Raw genomic sequence first — 25,219 nt, forward strand, 5'->3', positions numbered from 1 at the left:
ACAAATGCATTAGTACATATAAAACATATACAAATAAATATAAATTAATGGTATATTACATTTAAAAAAATGGCATCAAACGTTAGTTTAGACATTTTAAAAGGTTAATAATGCATTTTTTTCCACTGAGTAAAATGTTGGTCTACAAAAGCAGTAGGCAGCATTTTGTTTCACTCAATGTTACATTATATCACTGATTATACCTCCCGACAAACAAACAAACAAATAAATAAATAAACGTGGCTACGTATCGACTGGCGTGCGCGTTCATAATTTGACGTACGAAGCCAACTCAACAATACGTGCGCGGTCACGCATGAGGGAGTATCACGCGCATGTCACCATGCAAGCCGGCGAGTTGTTTAGACATGAAATAATCAGAGCTCTACTACAGGATAGGAGCTAGGGAAATTAAGAAATACGTCCGGGCCTCAGGGCTTCTATGTCTGACTACAGTAGGAAAGTGGCTCCGAATCGGCGCCGCTGCTGTATGTGGTGGTGGTCGTGGAATGGTGAAGGGAAAGCAGGTTTTAGGGTCCCTGGACTTCACAGCTTAAACGCGCAGCTAGCTGCTAGCTCATGCTGTTGTCTCCGATGCGCTAGCTAGCTGACTAGAAAACCAATTCTAGATTAGCTAGCTAAGTAGCTAGCTACATAGTGTTGACCGGCTAAAAATCTAACATTGCGCAAGGACGCTAGGTATCTGTCTGCAGTTTAACAAAAAAAAACACGCATGCTAGCTAGCTAGCTAGCTAAAGAGTAATGAACAGGTATACGGATAAGACGTCTTTACTTAGTCCTCCGCAGAGTTCTGAAAATAGAGGTTCATCTGTCGGCAACACTGACAGTGACTGGGAATTGAGAAACGATGTTTTCGTGTGCTGCTGTGACGAACCGATGAGCGATATGATACATGATGGGATGCATTCTGTGCAGCCAGGTCTGGACCGGCGCTTGCCACTGCTACGAACCCGTCACAGGTCAGCCCAGGATGGCATGGTGTTAGGCCTAGTGGAGGAGGATTACCCCGGTTGTCACAGTCGCGGTGGTGACTCTGGTGCAACCTACATCGATGCTGACCTGGACTACAGCGAAAGCGACGGGAATGTCGCTCCTTTGATGGAGAACAGGAAAAGGAATCGATCTAGCAGTTCCAGACACCGTTATGAGGTTGTCACAGAGCTGGGACCAGAGGAAGTGCGGTGGTTTTACAAGGAGGACAAGAAAACCTGGAAGCCTTTTGTCGGACACGACTCTCTAAAAATCGAAGTCATGTTCCGCAAATTCTGCGAACTGAACCCTGGCAAGGCCAAACGGCAGGGTCCCACAGGCATGGAGGCGGAGGACGAAGAAACAGGCGATGGGTCGCAGCCATCGACCGGGGAACCAGAGGGGGCCGGAGAGACAGGGCAAATGACTGAAGAACCAAGTAAAGTTAAGGTGGACAGAGCATCGGTGGTGGAGAGAACAAACTCGACTGACGAACGAGATCTAGATACAATTAGCATCAATGTTGATGCGGTATGCGTCCGTGGGGGTCTGTATGAAGTAGATGTCAAAGAGAAGGAATCATATCCGGTATATTGGAATCGTAAGTATATTCAATACTAACTAGTTGACCACTTAACTAAACGGGTTAATATGCTAGCAAGTTAGGTTGCTAGCGAAGTATGCATGCGCTTTCGTTTATTCTTTCCTTAACTTGCCTGTCTGTAAATGTGCATGTTTGAGTTTTGGCGAAGGGGAGAGACTACTAGACTTCTGCTGACTAGCCGTTAGATATTAAGAGGGTTTACTTCTTTTAACTGACAGCACGAATGCTGCTAACTTAGCTTATCGGCAAGTGGGTGTGTGTATGATAAGTTTGCGCCCGTTAGATAAAAAAAAAAAAAGAATGTTGCCACACGAGGGAACTTGTCAGCCCGGGGACATTAGGATACTATTGCTTGTTTTACCGTGCTCACATGATAGGGTCGTAGCCAGATGCTGTCCAGTCACCGTCATCACCGTCGTCGTCATCATATTTCTGCGAACGACTTAAAATGGAAAGGGATTGCTATTTTTAACATTAAGACACTTCATAGGAACTACAGTTGCAGTGAGTTCTAGACTGAGCCCGAGGTCATCTTTTGGGATTGCGTTTTTGAAACGACAACAAAGAATTGCCTACCGTTGAGAAATGTATTCCCAGAAACAAAACGGTGACTGTTCTCCACATCGTGACACTTGCTTCCTGGGCTGCGTTGAGCCACATGTTGGGCTCGACAATTACATTTTTTCCCCCCCACAACCCTGCTTGTTTATGTGGTTTTTATTACACCAGACAGTAATTGCCTTGTCCTGCATGTTGCACAAATTGACTTGAGCCCCCTTAACCTTGCCATTAATTGATTTTGTCACGGCATGCTGTGGTAAGTAGTTCTTGAGGATTGCAGAGGACTCTGCGTGACATTGAATGAACGTGCCCGAATGATGCACCTGGGGCACGGCCCATTAAGCTCTCAAACACCTCAGCGATCCTCCCCCCCCCCCCCCCCCCCCCCCAAAAGAAAAATAAATAAATAAATCTAAATTTCATGCCCGAAGGCTCAAGGTAAATGAAAGAGACTCATTCAGTGCGTCATTCTACACTATCTCCTCGTTACGTACTTGCATAGTAGCCCCAGTGTCTTGTCACATCACGCTCTGCTGCGAGCATTTCTGAGTGATTATCAAGGTGAATGCCTTTCTTTCTGTTCATTTCCAGTATGCCATTGTCATGTGGGTTCTCTGTGGGTTTAGTTTGCAGTTTCTGCTCTGAATTTCTCCCATACCTCCATTGCGGTTTCCTTGTCAGTTGCACTGCAATGGGAATAGCACTGTATTGACTTTAGTCTGCCCTGCAATGGAGGCGTCGTCTCCTTGGAGGATATCCACTGTTTGTAAGAACACTTTTATCTCGCTGAAATTAGTTTCCTCTTTGAAACTGAGGCTGCCATTCTGCAGAACTCTGAATAGAGCCTTTTCCACAAAACAAACCTTGTTACCGAGCACACTGGTGGTGAAAAAGGTTAAACGGTCTCTCAACATTCATGATTCATCTGAAGGAGGGCACTTTTGTGCTATAGGAAAGCACCATTGTAAGTAACACGTATACTCAGTCCTGGGTTCTCTTGCGTTTTTATTTGCTCTAGTTCAGTGTTTCTCAACCCAGTCCAAGTACTGACTTGCCAGTTTTTGTTTAATCGCTGATCATATTACACACCTGAAATATGGGCTTCACGTTTTCATCTGTTCAAGTGGGTCTGTTTACCACTTGACTTGACCCTTTCAGTCCCAAACCCAATATGAGGTGGCACCACCCAAATCCCAAAGGGGTTTTGGCTTTGGTCAAGAAAATTGAGAAAATGTAGCAGTTGCTCAAAACAATGCTATTGCTGTCATTTTGATTGGTTGAAAAAGAATAATGGCATTCTGGGAATTTATGGTAGTTACGTTTGAGCGCCTTGCCCCCAAACGAGTGAGACGGAGGACATTCATCAGTGGCCTGTGCTCCTTGAAGGAGCCAAGGGCTTAAGGAGAAGACACATATGGCACTCTTGGGACTGAAAGCGATACTTGAATCAGGTGTGCCAGAGAGGAGCTGGAATAAAAACTTGCGGGACCGGGGGCACGTTGGGACTGAGCCAGGGTAACACTGCCCTGAGGCGATAGTGACAGCGGTCCTTAACTCTGCCAATGCTGCTCTACTGAGGAAGCCCTTCAGCCTCCCGAATGCCCCTGTGTGTCTGTCGCCCCCTACAGAGCAGGACCGTATCCCGGTGATGAGGGGCCAGTGGTTTATCGACGGCACGTGGCTTCCCCTGGAGGAGGACGAGAGTGACCTCATCGAAGTGGAGCACCTGACCTGTTTCCGGGGGCAACGGATGCAGGACACCTTCGACACGGACGTGGTGGCCAAGACGGTGGACAGCAAAGACGGTGAGGAAGGGGGGGGGGGGGGTAGGGGTTAAGGCGCGGTACCCCTGGAGCCTCAACACGGATGTGCATGTCTGCACATCAACTGAGCAAATTTCCATACTGGAATTAGATATAATTAGAGTAGAGATGTAAAGTCAAAACCCCATAGATTCTGTCTGCATTAGCTGCATCGTTAAAACATCATTTCACTCATTAAGGTGATATGAATGAACTCGCCTGGCAGGAAAAATACAATGCTATTTTCTCATTAGCCGTGATTCAGTTGCACTTCCCTGTGTAGTGGAAATTGAAACTGCTGGTGTAGTTGGCTGGTTTCTCATTGACCCAGTCTAAATTTAGCCTAGGTCCTCTACTTTGGTATTCAATATAGAACGTAAATAATGTGAGCAAAGGCAGATTTGAAGAAGTCTCCTGTCAGAAAGAAGCAAGGTAGAGAAATGTTTTTGCATCAAGAAGTAGATTTATGTGTAATTTTGCTGGAATTGTTTTGGTGTAATAGGTTTCTATTCACGATGTTCTTGGAAGTTATCCTAAATCTCCTCTGTCATTGTTTTAGCCAGGCCCAATAGTCTCACCTTAGGCTCAGAGGAGTGTTTATTACCAGGACAGGGACTTTTTCTGTGGAGGCTTTTCACATGGAAAATGCTTGCGAGCCTATATTTCTAGTTCTGTCCAGATGACATATTCTGCGCTGGCCAGCTTTCAAGCCGCCTTGCTGTAATTTAGGCCATTAACGCAAACGTGGAATGTAGAACCGGGTGGTCGTTGCTCTGCCTCCCTGTAAATTAGCTTTAGAAACGGTGGTTTCTTAAGACCTTTAGGACACGGCTCGCGCGCTATTAGAAATCCGGGCTGCCAAGGCTGGTATCTGCCAGATTGCTGTTCAACCTCGAGCTGTACATTAGGAACGAAAGCCGTCTGCTGTGTGGCACAAGGGCACTCCTGCCCTGCAGAAGCCTTTAAATAACTTGTCCGGCGTGGACGTAGCGGTTAGCTGGCTTATCGGAGAGCCCTGCTGAACGCCGGCAGCTGCTCAGGCCCTGGCCCGCCTCTCGGACCAGGGCGCGCAAGGTTGTGGAAGAAGGGAAAGGTCACTGCCGTGTTCACGAGGGGGGGCAGAGCCAAGGGGTTTGTTTAAACGGGACGCTGAGTGGCCCTGACAAGTCGAGGGCCATGCACGTTTCTCACGGCTCTGCCCCCCCCCCCCCCCGCCCTCCCCATTCGCTCCCTCGCCACCGACATCACATGACCCCTCCGCTCCAGTCCTGATGACATTTCTATTTCTGACCAGGGGTTGAACTTCTATCCTGTCATACTCCGTAATGGTAAATGCCACCCTCTCTCAGAGTGCGTGGGAGGGAGCGCTGCGCTAAGCGGGGCTCTGACCGTGTGAGGGTGAATACCCATGAGCTGTAGCAGAGGGCGTATGGGGGGTGACATAGCTGAGGTAACGGCTCAGTGTCCCCGGTCCCGGCCCTGTGTCTGACTGGCCCCTCCCCTGCGGCTGAGACCTCACCGAAACGCGGCCCCGCAGGGAGCGGGAGGCCTCCGCAGGATTACAGATGTAGGGAAAATGAGAGCAGATTACAGGCATCACTTGTGCAGGATTATAGGAGAGCCTTGCAGGCACAGCCTTTGTGGTGGTTTTGAGGAGCGCAGTGTCCACTCTTTCTTTTCTTTTTTTTTTACCCCCACCCCCCTCCCTTTTTTCTGTCAGAGTAGCAGGGATGAGGAGAAACCTGTCATGGAACCTGTCTGTCATGGAAACGGCGGTTAAACTGGGTTCCCTGTTATTGCCAAAAACTGCTAATGGGTGGCCCATGGTAGCCATCGTTGAGTAGAGAAGCACGGAAAAAGACAGCCGTCACAGAAGGCGCACTGGATGGCAGCTGGAAGGCTTACTGTTTTTTTTTTTTTTTTTTGCTGTACGGCTGGTTCAAAGCCTCGACTCAACACAAGTGGCTCACAGCTAACCGCTTCAGTCAGGAGATTTCCGTCCTCATCCACTGGATTCTGCATGTTTAAATTCACATTCCCTTACATTCATATAGTAGAGGCTCTTGAGAGAGAAGTCTTGTGTTTTAAGAGAGATGTATGCGAGCAGATAGCTGTGAGCAATATCTACATACTGGGCTCTCCAAGGTTCAGGCTCGATTCCCTGGTGGGCACTGCTGTTGTACTGTGCTTAATCTGAACTGCTTCAGTAAAAAAATCTGGCTGTATGTAGGGCTAAAAAGTAGGCCTCTATATCCAGTAGGAAAAGCCATCAGATCAGTCTTAACAGTGAGAGATCTTAGATCCAGGGGGAAAGCTTCTAGGGACTCTCATGTTATTAAACTCCATTTGCCTTATTTAATTTTCCTTTCCTGTCGTGTAATCACAAGGAACAGGTCGGCCATCCCGATGGGGCGTTTCCCCCGTGGACGCCAGACTCCACATTTAGCCGCCCGTCCTAGTCTTTATCAGGCTGCTCTGGCATCCCGGCGTGATGGAGGATCGGATGTATCACTCCTGATCTCTCGCAGTCCGTCCGGTGTCCGTGGAGGCGGGCCAGAATTGCATTAAGACGCGGGGTTGTCATTTGCGTCGAGAGAGAGAGATGCCATTGCAGCTAGCCACGGCATGTAAAACAGTCTGCTTCAGGCACAACAGACAGGTCATACAGGCCTGACAGTCTGGGCTGGATGCCTTATTTTCAGTTTTTTAATGGTTTGAAAACTAAATAAACAAACAAAAATAAAATGGTTAAATATTGGCATCTACCAGCATCAAACACTAGCTATTGTAATACTAAGAATGAGTCATTGCTTAACACTAACGTATTTTATATTTCTTTAGACGCCTTTCTCGGTATTAATGCATGTAGCCTAATATGTGTTCTGTGTGCACGCATGATTATCCTGAAATTACGGATTTGATGAGTTTGACCTCTCAGCAATCTGCTGGTTTCCACTGAATCATCTCCCAGCAGACTGCATTTAATCCCTTCTGCCATATCTGTGCACTTCAGACTGCTGCTCTCCACTTAATCATTAGGTTTAATCCTCCATTCTTTCTACGTTGTATTTACTAGTGGCCATACGTTACATTGACATATGAAATGTTTTTGTTTGTGTCTATTATGTATTTAACATGATTAAGGGAGCCAATAATTTGTAGTAGTAGTACTTTTTTACTCAATGAAATTAGCACTTTTTCTTTGTGTGTAATGCAAAGGTTCCACGCCTGCACTTTGCATCTGTTTTCCTTTGCATGCGTTTGCATGCAGCGCTGTGAGCTGGATTCAGAGGGACTTTAATGCGGCTGATTCATTCACATGTCTCCAGTAAAACAGTCTGTGCTTTGCCTCCCTGGCAACGCTGCGGGGAGCAGACAGATTCATGGCCATGCTCAGGGAAGCGCTCTCTTACGCACTAAGCTGATTATTCAGTATTTATAAAAGCGCGCTCTAATGAAGAAATCGAGTTTGCATGCCGTACACAGTCTCGCAGTTAAGGCGTTTACAAAACGGACATGGACAGAAACAGGCCGCCATTACCTCCCATTGATTTTCTAGACTATTAAAATGAAAGTATGCAGGTAAAGGGCATATTTATAATCAATACTTGGACTGAAGTGAGATTTTGAATAAGGGACAGTTTTATAGAGACCAGATGCTAATGGTTTCACAGCACGCTCACCCACTTACCGAGAGGAAACGTCTATAACTCTGGCATTGTGAATGACTAATATTTGTCCCTCAGCCAGTATCAGACAGAATATATTGTCCCTGCATTATGGGCTCTCTGGGTTAGCTTGGCTGGCTTGAGAGTCTTGAGTTTCTCAGTCTCCTTGTTAGCCTGGCAGGCTTCCGTTAGCATCTGTCCGAGTCTGTCTGTGTCCTTGTTAGCCTCATTAGATTGTTAGCTCTCTGTGATTGTTAGCCTGGCTGGTTTCAGTTAGCATCTCTCCGAGTCTGTCTGTGTCCTGGTTAGCCTCATTAGCTTGTTAGCTCTGTGTCCTTGTTAGCCTCGTTAGCTTGCTAGCTCTGTGTGCTTGGTAGCCTGACTGGTTTCCGTGAGCTTGAATCTTTGTTTCCTTAATGGTCTGACTGTTTTCAGTTAGCCTGTGTCCCTCTGTCTCCCTGTTAATCTGGCTGGTTTTAGTTAGTGTCTCACAGTCTCTCTGTGTCCCTGTTAGTCTTGTTAGCCTGGCTGGTTTAGGTTAGCGTCTCTCTGAGTCTCTGTGTGGCCTTGTTAGCCTTGTTAGCCTGGCTGGCTTTGGTTAGCCTGAGTCTCTGTGTCCTTGTTAGCCTGACTAGCAGTAGTTAGCCTGAGTCTCTGTTTGTCCTTATTAGCATAGTGGTCATCCCTGCCCTGCTGCTGTGTGTACAGAGGGAGTGGCCTGACTCAGTCTGGCATTACATGACCACAGGGTGTTGTCCATTTCCCATTCTCATGCCCTTCCCCACTCTTTTTTGCTGAGGGAAACTCCTTCCCTAAAATATATTCATTTTGTGATGACTTTTTGACTCGGCATAAAAGAGAGATCTTCTAGAGCCTTTTTAAAGGAGAAGCTGCATTTAGCCTTTAAGGCTTTACAGAAGTTGGCTTTAATGCTATCTTGTGACATTGATCACGCTGAAAAAAATCCCATTGTAAATAATGGCCTACCAGAATATTCCTGCCATTGAAAGAAAAATGAGTTGGGGAAGGTTTATTATTTCATGCATATTGAATATTTAATACCGTGAGAGTGTCATCTCAGTCTTGTGTATCCACTGTATTGCTCTTGTTCAAATATTTTCATTGTTTTCGACTTGATGTGATGTGAAACACTTAAGCGCAAAATTCTGCCCACTGAAAGTAAGTCACTTGAATGGTGTAAAATATCTGCTGAGTTTTATAAAAAAATAAATAAAATAAAAATAAAATAGAAATGTATAAAACTAAGGTCGATTGGTCCATAATTTAAAAGCCCATAGAGTTGGTGAAAGGCTCAGCATCGCGGTTCCCTGGGATCGCTAACGTGTGGGAAATAACTGACGCCCTTCGACGCATTCAGTGAAGTGCAGTCCGTGAATCACTGTGGAAGTCAATAGGAAAAACAAGAGTGCTCTTGTCTGTGAGCTGTGGCGTGCATTAATTTCCAGTGACCTCGTTGTTGCCTGTCCCAGGGTGCCGCGGTGCACGAGCAGACTGTCCTCAAGAAGCACCGTTTTTGCCGTGAAACTCACTGTCTTGATTTGTTAGTTCTCTCCCACCTGCCCCCATTCTACCTCCCCTTTCTGTTCAAATGGAGAGGATATCAGCCCGCTGCTAAGCCTACATGTCACAAGCGCAAGCGCTGCCAAGGTACGGTAAACCAGCCTTTTACTCACGTTACCCTGCACCCTCTAGATCTAGGTTTTGATTGGTCGTCCTCGTCTCTATGACTGTACCGCTGTCCTAGACTGCACCTAGCCTAGGCTCCGCTGTCCCTTTCCCTTCCGACCCAGTGGCCGCCGTTGGCCTCCCCTGCACTGTTGAGTAGAGGCGGCGTCTCTCCGCCGACTGCACCCCTCAGGGACATATCCGCACGGACCCATCCGGGCTGATATCTCTCTCTCTCTCTCTCTCTCTCTCTCTCTCTCTCTCTCTCTCTCGCTCATGCTCTCCTCTCTCTCTCGCTCTCATGCTCTCTCCTTTGCTCTCGCTCTCCCTCCCTGTCACTCGCTCTCCTCTCTCTCTCTCTCTCTCTCACTCTCTCTCTCTCTCTCTCTCTCTTTCTCTCTCTCTCAGCGTTTCATGTGTTCTGCCTTGGATTGGGGAATTGAATTAACTCTCGTCGAAAGCCTCCTCCCACTCCCTGCTCCTTAAGATGATGGAGAGAGCATATTTAGCAGTGGCGAGATCATGAATTAATTAGTCTCCCTGAAATGTGTGAACAAAGCATTCCTTCAGAGGCAACAATGGCAGCAAACAGAAGTGCCATTCAAACCCCGCCACCCCTCACCCCTCCCGGAAAGTCCTGCATAATCTCTTCGCCGGGGCGTCGGCTGTGAACACAGCCATAAGGGTGGGGGGGGCGCTGCGCTTGCCCTAAATTGCCCTCTGTACCTAGAGACCCCCCCAGAAAAACCCACATTAAAATCTCAAGGTCGGCCAAGCTTTGAGCCAAAATGGATGCTGTTGACATTTTTTCAGTTGCACTGGGAACCTTTTGATCAGTTTAAGAAGGAGGCTTGACGTTAAACACACTTGCGATGCCTCTAATTTTGCAATTGCTTTAACTTTCTCGTGCACATGAAAGGGGTCGGCGGTTGTGGGGGTGGTGAATACTCGCCTTGAGTTGATCAAAATGAAAAGAGGCACTTTGAGCCGTAACCCTGTTAATATGCAGCAGTCATTGGTTTGCAGGAAGGAGGTTTGCAGTGGTTTCTGGGATACATCCCCTCTTAGAAAGCCCCTCTCAGTCACGATCAGGCTGCTTGCGGAACTGTCCGGCAAACCTCTGTTACTTGACTGCTGGATCCCCTCCTGTGTGTCGATCTTCGTTTCCTCCATAGAGAAGCGCCCCTCTCTGGCATCCTACTGTAAAACAAGAGTGTTTCAGCACCGTCTTATGCACAATGGCAGCAGCCAAAGCTACGCTGATGGATTTCATGTACATTATTCATGCGGTAAATGTGCCAATTAGTGTTAGTTGGTGACCAGCTAAGTAAGGGTCTGTTTGTAAATTGGGTACATCCTGTTTTACAGTATACAGTGACGGGGATGCAAGCTCTCTGGATCGAACCCTCTCCTGGCTTCTTCTGTAGTTTAGTAATTCTTGGATAGTCTTTTTGTTTGTTTGTTTCAGTTACAACCTGATCACAAAATCACATGATCTGAGGAGAAATCTTTTTTGTGGAACACATTTCGATTTACATCCCTTGAAACTTTTCACCAGCCTGGATTCATGTGCAATCTTGTGATTCTAATCGAGTGAGAAATATCTGTCGACTCTTTGCCTTCCATTGTTTTAATTAAGTAGTTTAGATTTGCTTGTTTGTGAAACTGCTGCAGGTTGGTATATCGTTCTTGCCGTTGTGATGATTTCATATGTTTCTCTTCTCTCTTGTGGGTTTTGGAGTGGAGTGGAGTGGAGTGGGGGAAGGGGGGGATGATGTAGCATTTGTGGAACAGTGACGTGAACAACAGATATTATATTTGAGGAATGAGGAAGCCGGTTTTCATACCGTTCAGCAAAAACAAAGTGCATAAAAAATGCCCCAGCCCCAGAATACAGTTGTGCCTGACAGATCTAATCATGATTAGCAGGTGTACTTTCAGCACTCCAGTAGCAACTGAGGACATCCGTACATGGCACACTGTCCGAATTCCAGGCCAGCCTACCCTTTCCTCCTTTTCCTGCTGACTACAGTTTGGTCTCCTCTCATCCTGGGGGCAGACTGTAGTGCAGTGGCTAAGGTACATCACTGGGACCCAGAGGGTTGCCGTTTGGTGGTTCATGCCCTGGTGTAGCCATGATAAGATCCTCACAGCTGTTGGGCCCTTGAGCATGGCCCTCAAACCCCACATTGCTCCAGGGGGGGACTGACCAATCCCCTACTTAGTCAAATCAACTGTTAGTTGCTTTGGATAAAAGCTTCAGGAAAAAAAAAGAAATAACCTGTCTAGTTCAGATGAGCCCCCATCACGCTCCCCCAAGGTGTGCATGACTAGTAGGACTCGACAGCCCGCTGTTAGACCGCGTGAAAGGAGGGCGACCTGACATGTTCAGAGGATGAGGTCGCTCATACCGAACACACGCGCGGCGTGCCACTCGTGCTAAATGGCACCTGGGTTCACTTCCTGCATTCCCAATGAGCCGTTGTTCCCGGAGTCTGGCTCTGAGAAGTCGAGATAACCGTCCGAAAGGCTGGTCTCCTGGCTTCCGCACGGATGTGTGCTCAACTGTGAGAGGCACCGCAACTCGCATTACAGCCGGGCTGCTTTAAGAAAGCACAAGACCTTAACGAAGTGGAGAATGTGGAACCCGGGGGCTTTCTGTCTGTGTCACGCGAACCGATTCGGTCTAATCGGCGCCTCACATAGCCAGGCTTGCGGCCTGTCGAAGGCCTTTAACACGAGCAACTTTCATTACACAAAACCAATAACATGACCGATGATTGGTCTTGGTATGTTCTGCAGTCATTGTTATTTTTCAGTGTGTTAAATGGTTTCGCATGTGCTAAATGTCCACCAAACTCCTGCCGGCCAGTCTCTCCTCACCGCCACCGAAAGGACGATTGGACGTTCTGTCTGAATGCGTTGTACAGCCACGCATCTTTGCTTCACTTTGAAGCTGTCCGGCATGCTCACAGTCCTGCCTTCACCGGGAAAACCCGTCTCGTTATATCAGAGATTTTCCATATCTTCATATTTATATGAGTTAATATGTGAAAATGTATGAAATATGTTCTTTAGAATGGGCTCAAAATGTTCAAACCCCGTTTCTAGACGAGTGTAAAATGGGAAATGGTGATTTGTTTGTACGGACTGCATTAACTGGTGGCTGTGTTGTGTACTCTTCAGTGCCGACTGCATTAACTGGTGACTGTGTTGTGTGCTCTTCAGTGCCGACTGCATTAACTGGCAACTGTGTTGTGTGCTCTTCAGTGCCGACTGCATTAACTGGCAACTGTGTTGAGTACTCTTCAGTGCCGACTGCATTAACTGGCAACTGGTTGGCATTTATATAGCGCCTTTATCCAAAGCGCTGTACAATGAATGCTTCTCATTCACCCATTCATACACACACTCTCACACCAACGGCGATTGGCTGCCATGCAAGTCAGAGACCAGCTCGTCAGGAGCATTTTAGGGGTTAGGTGTCTTGCTCAGGGACACTTCGACACAGCCCGGGGTGGGGGATCGAACCGGCAACCCTCCGGCTGCCAGACGACTGCTGTTACTGCCTGAGCCATGTCGCCCCAACTGTGTTGAGTTCTTTTCAGTGCCAACTGCATTAACTGGTGGCTGTGTTGTGTACTCTTCAGCGCCGACTGCATTAACTGGTGGCTGTGTTGTGTACTCTTCAGCGCCCACTGCATTAACCGGTGGCTGTGTTGTGTACTCTTCAGTGCCCACTACATTAACCGGTGGCTGTGTTGTGTACTCTTCAGCGCCGACTGCATTAACCGGTGGCTGTGTTGTGTACTCTTCAGCGCCGACTGCATTAACCGGTGGCTGTGTTGTGTACTCTTCAGCGCCGACTGCATTAACTGGTGGCTGTGTTGTGTACTCTTCAATACCGACTGCATTAACCGGCAACTGTGTAGTGTACTCTTCAGTGCCGACTGCATTAACCAGCTTTGCATGCAAGCCCACTCTAATGCACTCGCTCCCGAGGAAGTACTGGAGAGACCTGCCTCCCTGGCTGGAGGTGTTTTGATCATTATGCGTTTATGCTTTCAGTGGAGCGCTTTAGGCAGGCTCTCTCTCTCATTCTCCCTCCTTCACACGAGCGCTATTTCAGTTCCAGCCCGGTCTTCCTCTCTCCGGTAGGCAGATTCGTATTGAGCCGCCCGGCTCTCCCCGGAATATCCGCATAGATCAGGCGTCATTAGTATGCGCTGCCGACAGTGTTTACATGGGGAACTTGCACCAGAATAGAGAGTTAGCATCTCAAATGTCAGCCCCAGCTGCCACCGGTGAAAGGATTATCCATTAGCACGCAGGGCAAGTACGAACGGAAGTGTGAAGACGCATGTAAACTACCCCCCTCCCCCCCCACCATAAAAATGGTGTAACAGGACGCCCTCACCTGTCCTAACCTGTCCGTTATCAAGCACATCTAATCACAAACGGTACGTTTTACTTTTTTTTTTTCTGTTTCAGCAGAGATTTGCAAGAGTAACTTGCGTGTAGTGTAACGAGCAGGTCGGCGGTGAAAAGAAATTAGATGGATTATCTTCCTTCCCAACATTGTTTCACTTCTTCCTCTTTTTCTTGGCTCTCCCTCTCTTTCTCTCTCCCTCTCTCTCTCTCTCTCTTTCCCCTTCACTTCCCTCTCTCTCTCTCTCTCTCTCTCTATCTCTCCTCCCCGCCCTGCAGCCATTCACAGCCTGAAGCTGAGCCGAAGTCACGTGGACTGGCACAGCGTGGATGAGGTGTACCTCTACAGTGACGCCACCACCTCCAAAATCGCCCGCACCGTCACACAAAAGCTGGGGTTCTCCAAAGGTCCGTACGCCGCTGGCCGCTCACCTTGGGCTTGCGTCTCCTTTAACCGCTTTCAAGGACTTGTTTATATTTCTTTTTTTTCCTTTTTTTCCCTCTGAAAGTAGATTAGAACAGCAGGGCTGGCTGGAGTCCACACAGTCTCCTGACACACAAACCCACACCGTGCTGCCCAGACCTCCCAAAGGCCAACGGCGTGCATTAGTATGCAGTGCGGCACTTTACTACAGTCACGAACCCTTTGTGATCTGGAGGGCTCGCCCCTTTTTGGATTATTACTGTTATTGTTATTGTCCATCCATCCGTCCATCCGTTATCTAACCCACTTATTCCTGGTCAGATTAACAGGGGATGCCGGAGCCTATCCCAGCATGCATTAGGCAAGAGGCAGGAATACACCCTTGACTGGCCCGTCAATCCATTGCAGATTATTTGTATTATTATGATGTTATTATTATTATTATTATTATTATTATTATTATATCAGGTCATTTGACCTCAGAAGTATGTCCTAAGGACATTACATGTACAGGGGTTGCACAGGCCTGGGAATACCAGGATATTACTCTGCAGAAACCCACGGCCACATGAGCGTCCCGCTGGCTGCCAGTGTCTAATCCTCTGATGGTTCATGGCGTTGGTGGGACTGCGTGTGCGATAAGGCCAGGGGCCCGGTAAGGCCAGGGGCCCGTTAAGGCCAGGGGCCCGTTAAGGCCTGGGGCCCGTTAAGGCCTGGGGCCCGGTAAGGCCAGGGGCCCGTTAAGGCCAGGGGCCCGTTAAGGCCAGGGGCCCGTTTAGGCCAGGGGCCCGGTAAGGACAGGTAAGGACAGGAGCCCGGTCTCACTCCACTGTTCTTTGTTGTTTGGCAGCCTCCAGCAGCGGAACGCGTCTCCACCGGGGCTACGTGGAGGAGGCCTCTCTGGAGGACAAGCCCCCCCAGACCACGCACATCGTCTTCGTGGTCCACGGCATCGGCCAGAAGATGGACCAGGGACGCATCATCAAGAACACCGGCATGTGAGTCTGTCTGTCTGTCCGTCCGTCTGTCATTCTCGGGCAGAGGTGCACAGACGTGCTCAGGGTTTAGTGTCCATCTGCACAAAGCTCCCCATGAAACAGGATTACACACCGAAGGAAAAGCCAGTGCTTTGAGGCGAGTTTCCCCCTCATCTGTCTTATATATCCATCCATCCATCCATCTATCCATTTTCTCTTATTTAGCATCGGAATGAACACAGTGTCATCTTTGTGGCTTCAAACATCTGGAATTAGGAAAAGAAGTAATTTGCAGCCTCTGTGAGTCACCACTATGTCACGGATCTATTTTGAGCCCTGCTTTTGTGAAGGCTGACATGGCGGCGGAAATGGCGGATCTTGTTTGCCACGCGGGCGTTAGCTGTGCGGCTGCGTGCTGCGCTGCGGCCACAGACGCAGATGGTTCCGTGCTAGAGAGAGGCCCACTGAGCTGTGTGAGAACAGACCGGTCTCCTCAGGGGGAGGGGAGGGGGGGTGTCTGGAATGAGGAGGCACGTGATGGCCAGCGGGCCGGTGTCGGAGTGCGGAGAGCGTTTGGAATCTCATGATGCGCGACTAAATCTCAAAAGTCATGTGACACCGCTCCTGGTCCACCCTTGGGGCAGGTGCCATTTTGAGTGACTGTGGGACTAAGAACCAGGCCTCTGTTCCTGGAGGGTGTCTGGAGGTCACGTCAGGGCGAGTGTGTTTGGAGTCTCGGGGTCATGCGACTCGGCTCCTGGGCCGGCCTCGAGGCAGGCTCCATTTTGGGTGTTTGTGGTGCTGCCCCAGGTGTCTGGGACACATTGGGATTCAGAGGTGTTGATCGTCCTTCGGGGATGAAATGTGAGGAGTGCGTGTGGCAGTGTGTGCATATGCTTGCCTCCGTGTACACACGCCCCTATGCGTGTGTGCCTGTCTGTGTGTACACACGTCTGCTGTGTGTTTGCACATGAGTAGCCTCGTTTGTTCCTCACCTCCGTATGTTTGAGCTTGTGTGTGTGTGTGTGTGTGTGTGTGTGTGTGTGTGTGTGTGTGTGTATGTGTGTATGTGTGTATGTGTGTATGTGTGTATGTGTGTGTGTGTGTGTGTGTGTGTGTGTGTGTGTGATGACCCTGATGTTACCTTCTGTATATGGACGTGTGCCTGCGCTCTGTCTGCATGTGACTTTCCTAATCTCTGTTCCTGTGAACTCGTGGCTCATCTTGTTATTTTATGTTTAGTCAATCTTGACATTCCGCGCATCATTGGGCCCAGACGTCACTGCGCAGCGTGCTTTTAGATTAATATGTGCGATTGGAGTCATTGTTGTACAGCCGGCCTTCAAAGAGATGAATGAGGTAATTTTGAATGCGGTTGATGTCATTCCACTCGCACGTTGTGGAGATGGCAAGACGGTATTTTCTTTTTCACTCAGCAGAAGCAAAAATGATCTCAATTTAAATGATTAAAGACTTTTTGCGGATTTGGAAGGTGAATTAAGAGGAATGCGAAAGAGATTCGGTCAGTTTGAATGTCTCCTAAACTGTCGGGTTTTTTAGAATGATTCAAGTGCTCGGACTATCATGAGAACGTGTCCCGTTCAGCCCTGACCTTCCTGAGGCCTCCGTCTAAATGGAAAATAATAACAAGAGAATAATAACGGAAACGGTCTCCAAAGCCCAAGCCCCTGTCGTCATGGCAGCGGACTTTCCTTTATCTGAGAAAGCCATTTCGCTTTGTTTTGACCGGGGCGTCTGCCATTTTCATTCACCCGTACAGCGGTGTTTACCAACACAGTTAGCACCTGGGGGTTTCCTGCTGTCAGACGAGCCTTTCCAAACATTTCCGTCCTTTCTGTAGCCCCTGCTTTTTGTCTCTTCCTTTTGTGTCCCGCATTGCCGGCTTCTCGACAGCTGACCGCGAAAAACAAACCTTTTCACCGGGAGATAATTGACGCGCCCGTTGTCAGGAATCTCGAAGTTGGGTGTTGATACGTAATTACCGGCCCTGTGTCCCTGTGAGACTTATGGCACCGTAGCCTGGTTTTTAATTAGAGTGAGTTTTTTTTCATTTTTATTATTAGCCTGTTAATCAAACTGAATTGAAAATGGAGGGAATGGAGCTTATGTAGTTAATGGCAGCAGTGATCGCAGTAGCCATGTGTCTGTCTGTGTGTGTATATGTGTATATGTGTGTATGTGTGTGTGTCTGTGTCTGTGTCTGTGTGTGTGTGTGTGTGTGTGTGTGTTTGTATGCGTGTGTGTGTGTGTGTGTGTGTGTGTGTGTCTGTGTGGCTGACTGTGCCTGTGTGTATCTGCGTGTGTGTGCCTGTCTGTGTGTGTGTCTGTGTGTCTGCATATGTGTGTGTGTCTGTATGTATGTTTGTGTGTGTGTATATGTGTGTGTGTCTGTGTGTCTGCGTGTGTGTATGTGTGTGTGTTGTTCTGTCTGTGCTTGTGTGTGTGTGTGTGTGTGTGTGTGTGTGTGTGTGTGTATGTGTGTGTGTGTGTGTGTGTGTATGTGTGTATGTGTGTCTGCGTGTCTGCGTGTCTGCATGTCTGCATGTGTGCGTGTGTGTGTGTGTGTGTGTGTGTGTGTGTGTGTGTGTGTGTGTGTGTGTGTGTGTGTGTGTGTGTGTGCAGCAGGTTTAACCGGCCTACCGGTCCTGGTCTCCAGAGGCTTTAGCATGCTGATAGAGTAAAGCAGGCTAAGGTCGTAAGCCTCGTGTCTCCGAACGTACGGATTAGTGCCACCCCCCCTCCTCCCCCTCCTCCCCCTCCTCCCAATCGGGAAGCGAGATCACAGTGTGAACCTCCTCTCTCCCTATCCCGCTCCGGCTGTTCCTGCACCCCCGGGAGAGAGCGGGATCGGAGATCACTGCCTCCTCCTGCGAACCCCTCTCTCTGTTCGGCTGTGGTAATGACACAGTTAGACCATGAGACCTTTGTGTCCCAGTCCTGATACAGCCGTGGTCAGAGGGTAAAGCACAGGAGCTGGTCCAGTGCTGGCTGCTTATTGGCTGCTGTTCAGTACAGACAGATGCCTGAGAAATAATGTGCAAAAACTATTTTTATTATTATAATTCTATATTTTTAAATAATCATTGAAAGTACTCATCTGACACTATGGGACGGATTCACAGACACAGGATAAGCTTAGTTCCGCACTAAATTTAGTTTTGTATAGAGAATTGAATTTAGTCTAAGACTAGGCTTAATCTGTGTTTGTGAAACTGGCCCTAAATGTACTGTCTCAGTTTCAATGAATAAGTTTGTTGAAAACTGTAATATTCACTGGTAAAAATGGCTTTTTGGGTTTATAAACAAAACTAGCTATTTAGGTTTAATTAATATGTAACCTTTGCCTTGATTGATTACCCTTCAAAAGTTCACAAATGCTAATTAAAGTTGTAGTTGTTTTTTTTTTTGTAAGCATTTGACGGGTTAATAAATCAAGGTACAGACTATACATTCATCAAGTCTGCATGTACCTATATTCTGCGCCTTGCACATACGGCTTTCACAACACCACAGGAACGAATGGGTGACCTTTAACGTAATTGAATCACGTGACCGTGAGAACGGTTCTGAACGTTGCCGCCCGCCGCTTTCCCAGCGTCGTAACGTGCGGGCGATTTGCATAACAGAGGTAAAGACGCCGGAACGTTAGACCTGCGGCGGCGCGTTCGCGCGGGGAGCGATTGATTGACGCTTTCTGAAAGCGGGCGAAGGCGCCCGTCTAAATGCTGCGGCACCGGTGTTCCGCGCGCGGGCCAGCTCCACCGAGCTGTGCGTGCCAGTAATGGGGCCGGATTGGGAATGACTAAGCGCGCCGTCTGACAAGGGCTGAGGGATGGAGGCTCTGCTGACAGCCTCCCCCTGAAAGCCCTGCTGACAGCCTCCCCCTGAAAGCCCTGCTGACAGACGGGGCGTGTCGCTCTGTTCCCCGGGCGGATGCCGCTGTCTGTGCCGGTTGTTCGTCACGCTGTGGCACGGCACGAGGACCGGCGGATCGTGGAACGTTCTGGAAGGTCCATCGTCATCGAGGCCTCGGTCTGTTTGGTGTGGAGATGCGTGAGATTTCCCCCCTGGAGTTTTAACGAGCTGGCCAAAAACCGTAAGCTATGATGATTCAATGGAATCAAACTCTTGTTTTTATTTCCCCATAAAATAGGTTCACAGTTGTTGGCACCAAAGTATTAAAAACCACAATTATTGGTTTTTAGTCCTTTGATTTAATACCCCTGGCAAAGATCACAACCATGAGTCTAAGTGTGAACCAGTAGAACCATGTGGAACACAGTAGAAGGACAGTGAAATCCATGCAGTGTTTTCAGGTTGGTCATCGTTTATTTGGTGTTGAGATGTGAGGATACAGTGTAGAGTACCGGACAGCATCTCTGACGCATGCAGTGAGCGATAACGTACTGTTTGCGAGTGCGTCGTTAGTGTGCGGATGGCACGCTTTGATGAAGTTAGATTTTTTAATACAGTTTTCCCCAGGATTTTAATAGACTGGCAGAAATATGGCCATATGTGCCACGCAATAATGGCAACGACGCTGGGCGTGACGTTCTGTTCTGGCTTCTGCTAATATCGCAAACGTCATTAATGCCTTTAAAAAAAAATCTGATTCAGCCACTTCCGTGCATACAGTGTTATATTGGTCTAATCAGAAGTGCGTTAATGTCTCCCGGAGGCTCTGTGTGCGGAATGTAACGCCGGCTCTCAGACGAAAGCCGAGTGAATCAGCACATTCAAATCCTGGCACTGTAAATAAATTGTGTCAAATGAGTTTAATACGATGAGTAAAAATCTCTTATAAATCCATTTAGAAAGACGTAGCTGATGAATTCACCCCCCCACCACCCCATTTTCAACTTTGCACAATATTGATGTGTTGCGGTTGCACACCGGTACTTACACGAGTATGGTTTACGGTTACTGACACTTGCCGTTGGCTGCAGTTGATTCACATTATTGATGGACAATGCCACGTAAACATCCTGTGCTTTTCCGTCTTGGAGACTCATTACTTCTGGAAGGGCGCAAAAACCTGTGATGCTGTATTAGATTGTAACATAAATTTGGCCGAATATTCAGTGAACATTATCGTGGATCAAAAATTGAGAGTTCAGCTAATATACTGCATTTCAGTAACAAGTAATTCCTTGTGGTTATATAGTGCTTTTATCACACTCAAAGCACTTTACAGTGATGAGGGGGAAACTTGCCTTGACCACCACCACTCCATAGCACCCGCCTGGGTGAAACACGGCAGCCATTTTGTTTGTACCAGAATGCACACCATTGCTAGCTGAGATGGTGAGGGAGAGAAACACATTTTTTAGCCGGTTAAATCGGTGGCAGGTTGAGATAGCTAGGCTGGGAATTTAGCCAGGACACCGGGGGAACCCTCAGGAAGGTGTCATGGGATCCTTAAAATACTGTAATAATGTTTAATGCAAACTGTATTTTCTCATTTGGTAGTACATGAAGTGTATGGAGGTTCAGTATGTGTATAGGGGGTATAGAGTTGGCTCAGTGTGTCCAGCAGCTGATGGCGTGTCCTGGTCCACAGGATGAGGGACGCTGCGCGGAAGATGGAGGAGAAGCACTTCTCCGAGCGCACGGCCGAACACGTGGAGTTCCTGCCCGTGGAGTGGAGGTCCAAGCTCGCCCTGGACGGAGGTACTGCAGTGGACCGAGCCTTAGAAACACGCGTGTGTGTGTGTGTGAACGAGGGGCTGTCACAGCGCGTCTGCAGTATTCAGGTCACGACGTGTCGTCCGTGTGAGGCTTAATGCACCGCAGACAGCTCGCAGAAACGCGTATGCTTCCGCTAATGTCTGACATCTTTCTCACAGAACAGTGTGCTAGTGGGGACTCTACTGCACAAAGCTGTGACATAATGCTCCGTAGAGCTTTATCTGTGTCTGTGAAACCGTCCCGTAATGATTTAATGAATAAATGATAGCAAATAGTAAGTATGCATATATACTATAATAATATTTATTTGTTCGTGGGAGGTCCAAGACAAAATCTACACATTGTACCAGCTTCCATTTAATTGTACATAATGTGTAATAGCCATGGTTGATTTCTAACATTTTTATATTGATACAGATGCATTTGGATCTTAGTTATAGATATTTGCCCGTATTTCTACAGATGTATGGTGAGAATGGTTCGAGACGGTGTAAACCCACCGAGCATCCCACAGCATGTTCTCACAACCGTACCGGAATGTCTTGTCGCTGTTATAACCTTGCCGCTACGTTGCAGCGGCATTGTGTGAACATTCTGCGTTAGCCAAATCCCTTAGAGCCGCATTGTAAACGTGTGCTTTGATGGCTCCAGACACAGTGGACTCCATCACGCCGGACAAAGTGCGGGGTCTGAGGGACATGCTGAACAGCAGTGCCATGGACATCATGTACTACACCAGTCCTCTGTACAGGGACGAGGTGAGGAGCAAGGCCTGAGGCATCGCCCCAACACACACACACAAATCACCCCGCGTAGTTTACACTGGTCTCAAACGCATCGCCCCAGAGGGCTGCCTGTATGCAGGGTTGCATTCCAACCAACAAATGCTGCCTTGAATTTATTCCAATTACTCATTTAGCCGAATGCATTTAACTGCATTCAAGCGCAGACTATAAGCAACAGTTGTTATTTAGAGGGCAGGAATAACGTTTCACTTTGCATACATTATGTGCAAACCTGAGAAGCCCCAATTCTGAAAATAATTGAGCTAATTACATGATCAAGACCTGTGGCTGGGATTAAAAACCAGGATACACCCGGCCCTCCATGGCACTGAGTTTGAAACCGCTGCTTTATGGGTTTGGAACGTGCTTCTACTGCAGATCTGCTCATTGCTGATTTTGCATGGAGGCGGATGTTACTGAACCATGAACCTGAAAGTCAGATGGTCTTGCCATTTGTACATTGAACATTATACATGGTTTGAAAATAGATGTTCCCTCGCAGAGAGAAAATGGACGAATCCTCATTTCTGAGCATTGATAACTGTATTCCGGTGACTGAGTGACTGAGACCGAGTTCTTCTCTGATATCTTTCCTCCCGCCCGCCGTGCAGATCACCAAGGGCCTGACCCAGGAGCTGAACCGACTGTACTCGCTCTTCTGCTCGCGGAACCCCGAGTTCGAGGAGAACGGGGGGAAGGTGTCCATCGTGTCGCACTCCCTGGGCTGCGTCATCACCTTCGACATCATGACGGGCTGGGACCCCGTGCGCTTCTGCCTGCAGGAGCAGCAGGACCTGGAGGAGCTGGACCTGCGCTGGCTCAGCTACGAGGAGCGCCACCTGCTGGAGCAGCTGCACATCACCAAACGGCGGTACGCGTCGCGGAACCCGCCGTGCCAGCTGTGCTCAGACGGCCCTTTCCGGAAAGCGCGGTCCGCACCGAACCGCGTTCCGGAATGCGCCGTCTGCGTCCGACATTCCAGAACGCTGCCGTTCGCTTTTTACATTCTAGAAATTTCCGTCTTTATTCGGGCTGTCAGACCGAGCTCCTTCACCACACTCGACGCAAACGTACTCCGTGAGAAGCGGTGATTGTGAAGGTGCTGAAATCACAATGGTGTAGTGTAATCGTCATGAAAATCATCATATTTTCATTATCCATACTTTTGCTTCCTCGTGGATTATTTTACGTTGGAGTTGTGCGACCTGCCCGTTTTATATTCTCCACGCTGAAACCAAAATGCAAAATATTTCAAAAAGGATATTAGTGATAATATTTCTTTTGTCTAAAACGAATCATGCGTACAAGTATCTTTAGCACAGTTAAGTTCTTAATGGTAAATCATTCTTAACTACCTTCTTATTTTGGAGGAGGAGTTAGGAATAACGTGTACATTGTTCAGAAAATATACAGCAAAGCTTCTATTTTAAAATAATGTTCTGTTCCATAGCCATTTAATAGCAAGTTATAATACGAGTACAAGCACAGCCTCTGTGCAGGTATTCATAAGCAGTGAGAGTGAAATTTATCATGCGTGTGGGAAACTGATGTCTGTGCAGCTGCATATATTTCACATTGATTTCAGAAACAGCAGGGATATCCTGCCTGCCTTAGTGCACCAGGTATTTTTGGTATTTTTATTGTTGCCTTTTCAATTTATCCAGCAGTCCAACGGTGATGGTAATACAGGTTGCCTGAGCAACCAGAGGTTCCGAAGCGGAAAAAACTCCAGCAACACTGCTGGCCCCTATTGCCACGGCAACACCGACGGCAACGTTTGTGAATGGCCCCCACTGTCTTTTCCAGAAGCCAGGAAGTAGCACCGTCGCACGCTGTCAATGGCGAGCGGGCAGTCGGCCAGCGGGATCCGAATGTGCTCGTATGATCAAAATGGACGAATTCGGCATGAGGAGTTCAGTGTGGTTGAGAAGGAGAAACTTCAGCTTCGTTAAAAAGGGAACCTGCTTGTTCCCTGTCAGCTGGGAACGCTAAAGTTCGCAGGGCTTAAAAATAAATTGCTGTGAAAAGGAATAAATGCGACGACTGAAAGCATTCAGCTTTAGGATTAGAAATAGCTCATTTCTTTACTCACTTCTGTAGCCTGAGAAATGGTGGTGGTGAAGGTGTTGAAATCACAACGGTGTTGTTTAATCATCATGGAAACTTTTTTGCACTGGAAAATTTTTGCACTTTGCCTCTTCGTTTGGAGCAGTCCTGCTTATTCTGCCCTTTATTCTGCAGGTTGAGGGAACTGGAGGATCAGCTCCAAGGGCTGGAAGCATCCAAGGCCCTATCCTCCCCTGCCCTGAAGTTTAAGGTTGAGTCCAGTTGTCTGTCTGCTTGTGGCTTTGGCCAGTGTCTGATATTCCTGCCGGCTGTAGCTCTGTTCACTGAATAAGTTAGAACTAAGCCTAGTTATAGCCTGAATTGCTGCTAAGTTACAGCGTACACACTACTGAAATAAATTGTGTGGCACCACACAACATAGCTAGTATGTCACCCTAGGTGTAAACTAAATACTTATACACAAGGAATAAGCGTAATTATTAACGTTTCAATGGCGACTATTCATTTGGATAATTGCTTAAAACCTTGTCTTCACCAGTGTTATGAGTATAACTCTTGAGAATATTACTGTACACCCATTAGTTTGGTATAAAAAGGCAAACGTTTCTCTGTTCATAGTCTATAGGGAAATTGAGAGGTCCGGTGCCCAGATGCCATATTGGTTGCTTTGGTTACAGGTCTTGTCCGTTCCATATCATAGAGTTCACTAATTGGATCAATCAGCACTCAAGTGATTTTGTATGACTGTACTGAACTTTGACATCACAAAGAGCTTGCGCCCCACTAAGTTTTGTCTTCAGGTTGCATAGGCAACTAGCTGCCTATTTGTACACTAACTAGCAGCTAACGAAGCCTGTTGTGTGAGCTTTACCCTCCAGTTTAAGGGAGAAGTTAGGGCAAGCCGGTGTAGCCCCACCCCGGTCCCCAGCAGCGCTGACGGCTGGGTTCTGCTCTGTTCCAGGTGGAGAACTTCTTCTGCATGGGTTCCCCTCTGGCCGTGTTCCTGGCCCTGCGGGGGATCCGCCCTGGGAACAACGGGTACCAGGACCACATCCTGCCCAAATCCATCTGCCAGCGCCTTTTCAACATCTTCCACCCCACCGACCCCGTGGTGAGCCGGCCGCTCTTCCCGCAGGTTCACCAGTCGCTCAGTGCCATCAAACTGGGGTGCTCACAGCTTTCCACCTAGGATTTCTACTCACATAACGCGTTTCAAAAGACTGAATATATCTGTCTGTTTGACATTTTTTACAATGCTGTAAAAAATTATTTGCCCCCTGCCTGATTTCCTTGCATATTGCATATTTGTCAGACTGAATGGTTTTGGATCTTTGGACAAAAAGTAATATTAGACAAAGGGAAACGGAGTAAATCGCAAGGTAAGGACTGAATGTATGAAGCAGGAGAGTACAGAGATTAACTCTGTCTGTGTGTTTGTCTGTCTGTAGGCCTATAGGTTGGAACCTCTCATCCTGAAGCACTACAACAACATCGCGCCTCTCCAAATACACTGGTGAG

At 47.9% G+C, this 25,219-nt stretch overlaps 1 protein-coding gene across 1 annotated transcript in view; it reads left to right on the forward strand.

Annotated features, from left to right (window-relative positions):
• Positions 1–345: 345 nt before the first annotated feature.
• Positions 346–25,219, forward strand: part of ddhd1a (DDHD domain containing 1a) — a 35,624-nt gene continuing 10,750 nt past the window's right edge. Inside the window, exons 1-10 of the mRNA XM_061250591.1 lie at positions 346–1,591; positions 3,784–3,960; positions 14,019–14,147; positions 15,014–15,161; positions 20,722–20,831; positions 21,501–21,607; positions 22,246–22,505; positions 23,876–23,951; positions 24,663–24,812; positions 25,150–25,214. Coding sequence (XP_061106575.1) covers positions 763–1,591; positions 3,784–3,960; positions 14,019–14,147; positions 15,014–15,161; positions 20,722–20,831; positions 21,501–21,607; positions 22,246–22,505; positions 23,876–23,951; positions 24,663–24,812; positions 25,150–25,214 — 2,051 coding nt within the window. The 5' untranslated portion in view covers positions 346–762. The remainder of the gene's footprint in view (positions 1,592–3,783; positions 3,961–14,018; positions 14,148–15,013; positions 15,162–20,721; positions 20,832–21,500; positions 21,608–22,245; positions 22,506–23,875; positions 23,952–24,662; positions 24,813–25,149; positions 25,215–25,219) is intronic.

Source organism: Conger conger, chromosome 1, assembly GCF_963514075.1.
Source record: "Conger conger chromosome 1, fConCon1.1, whole genome shotgun sequence".
NCBI lineage: Eukaryota > Metazoa > Chordata > Actinopteri > Anguilliformes > Congridae > Conger > Conger conger.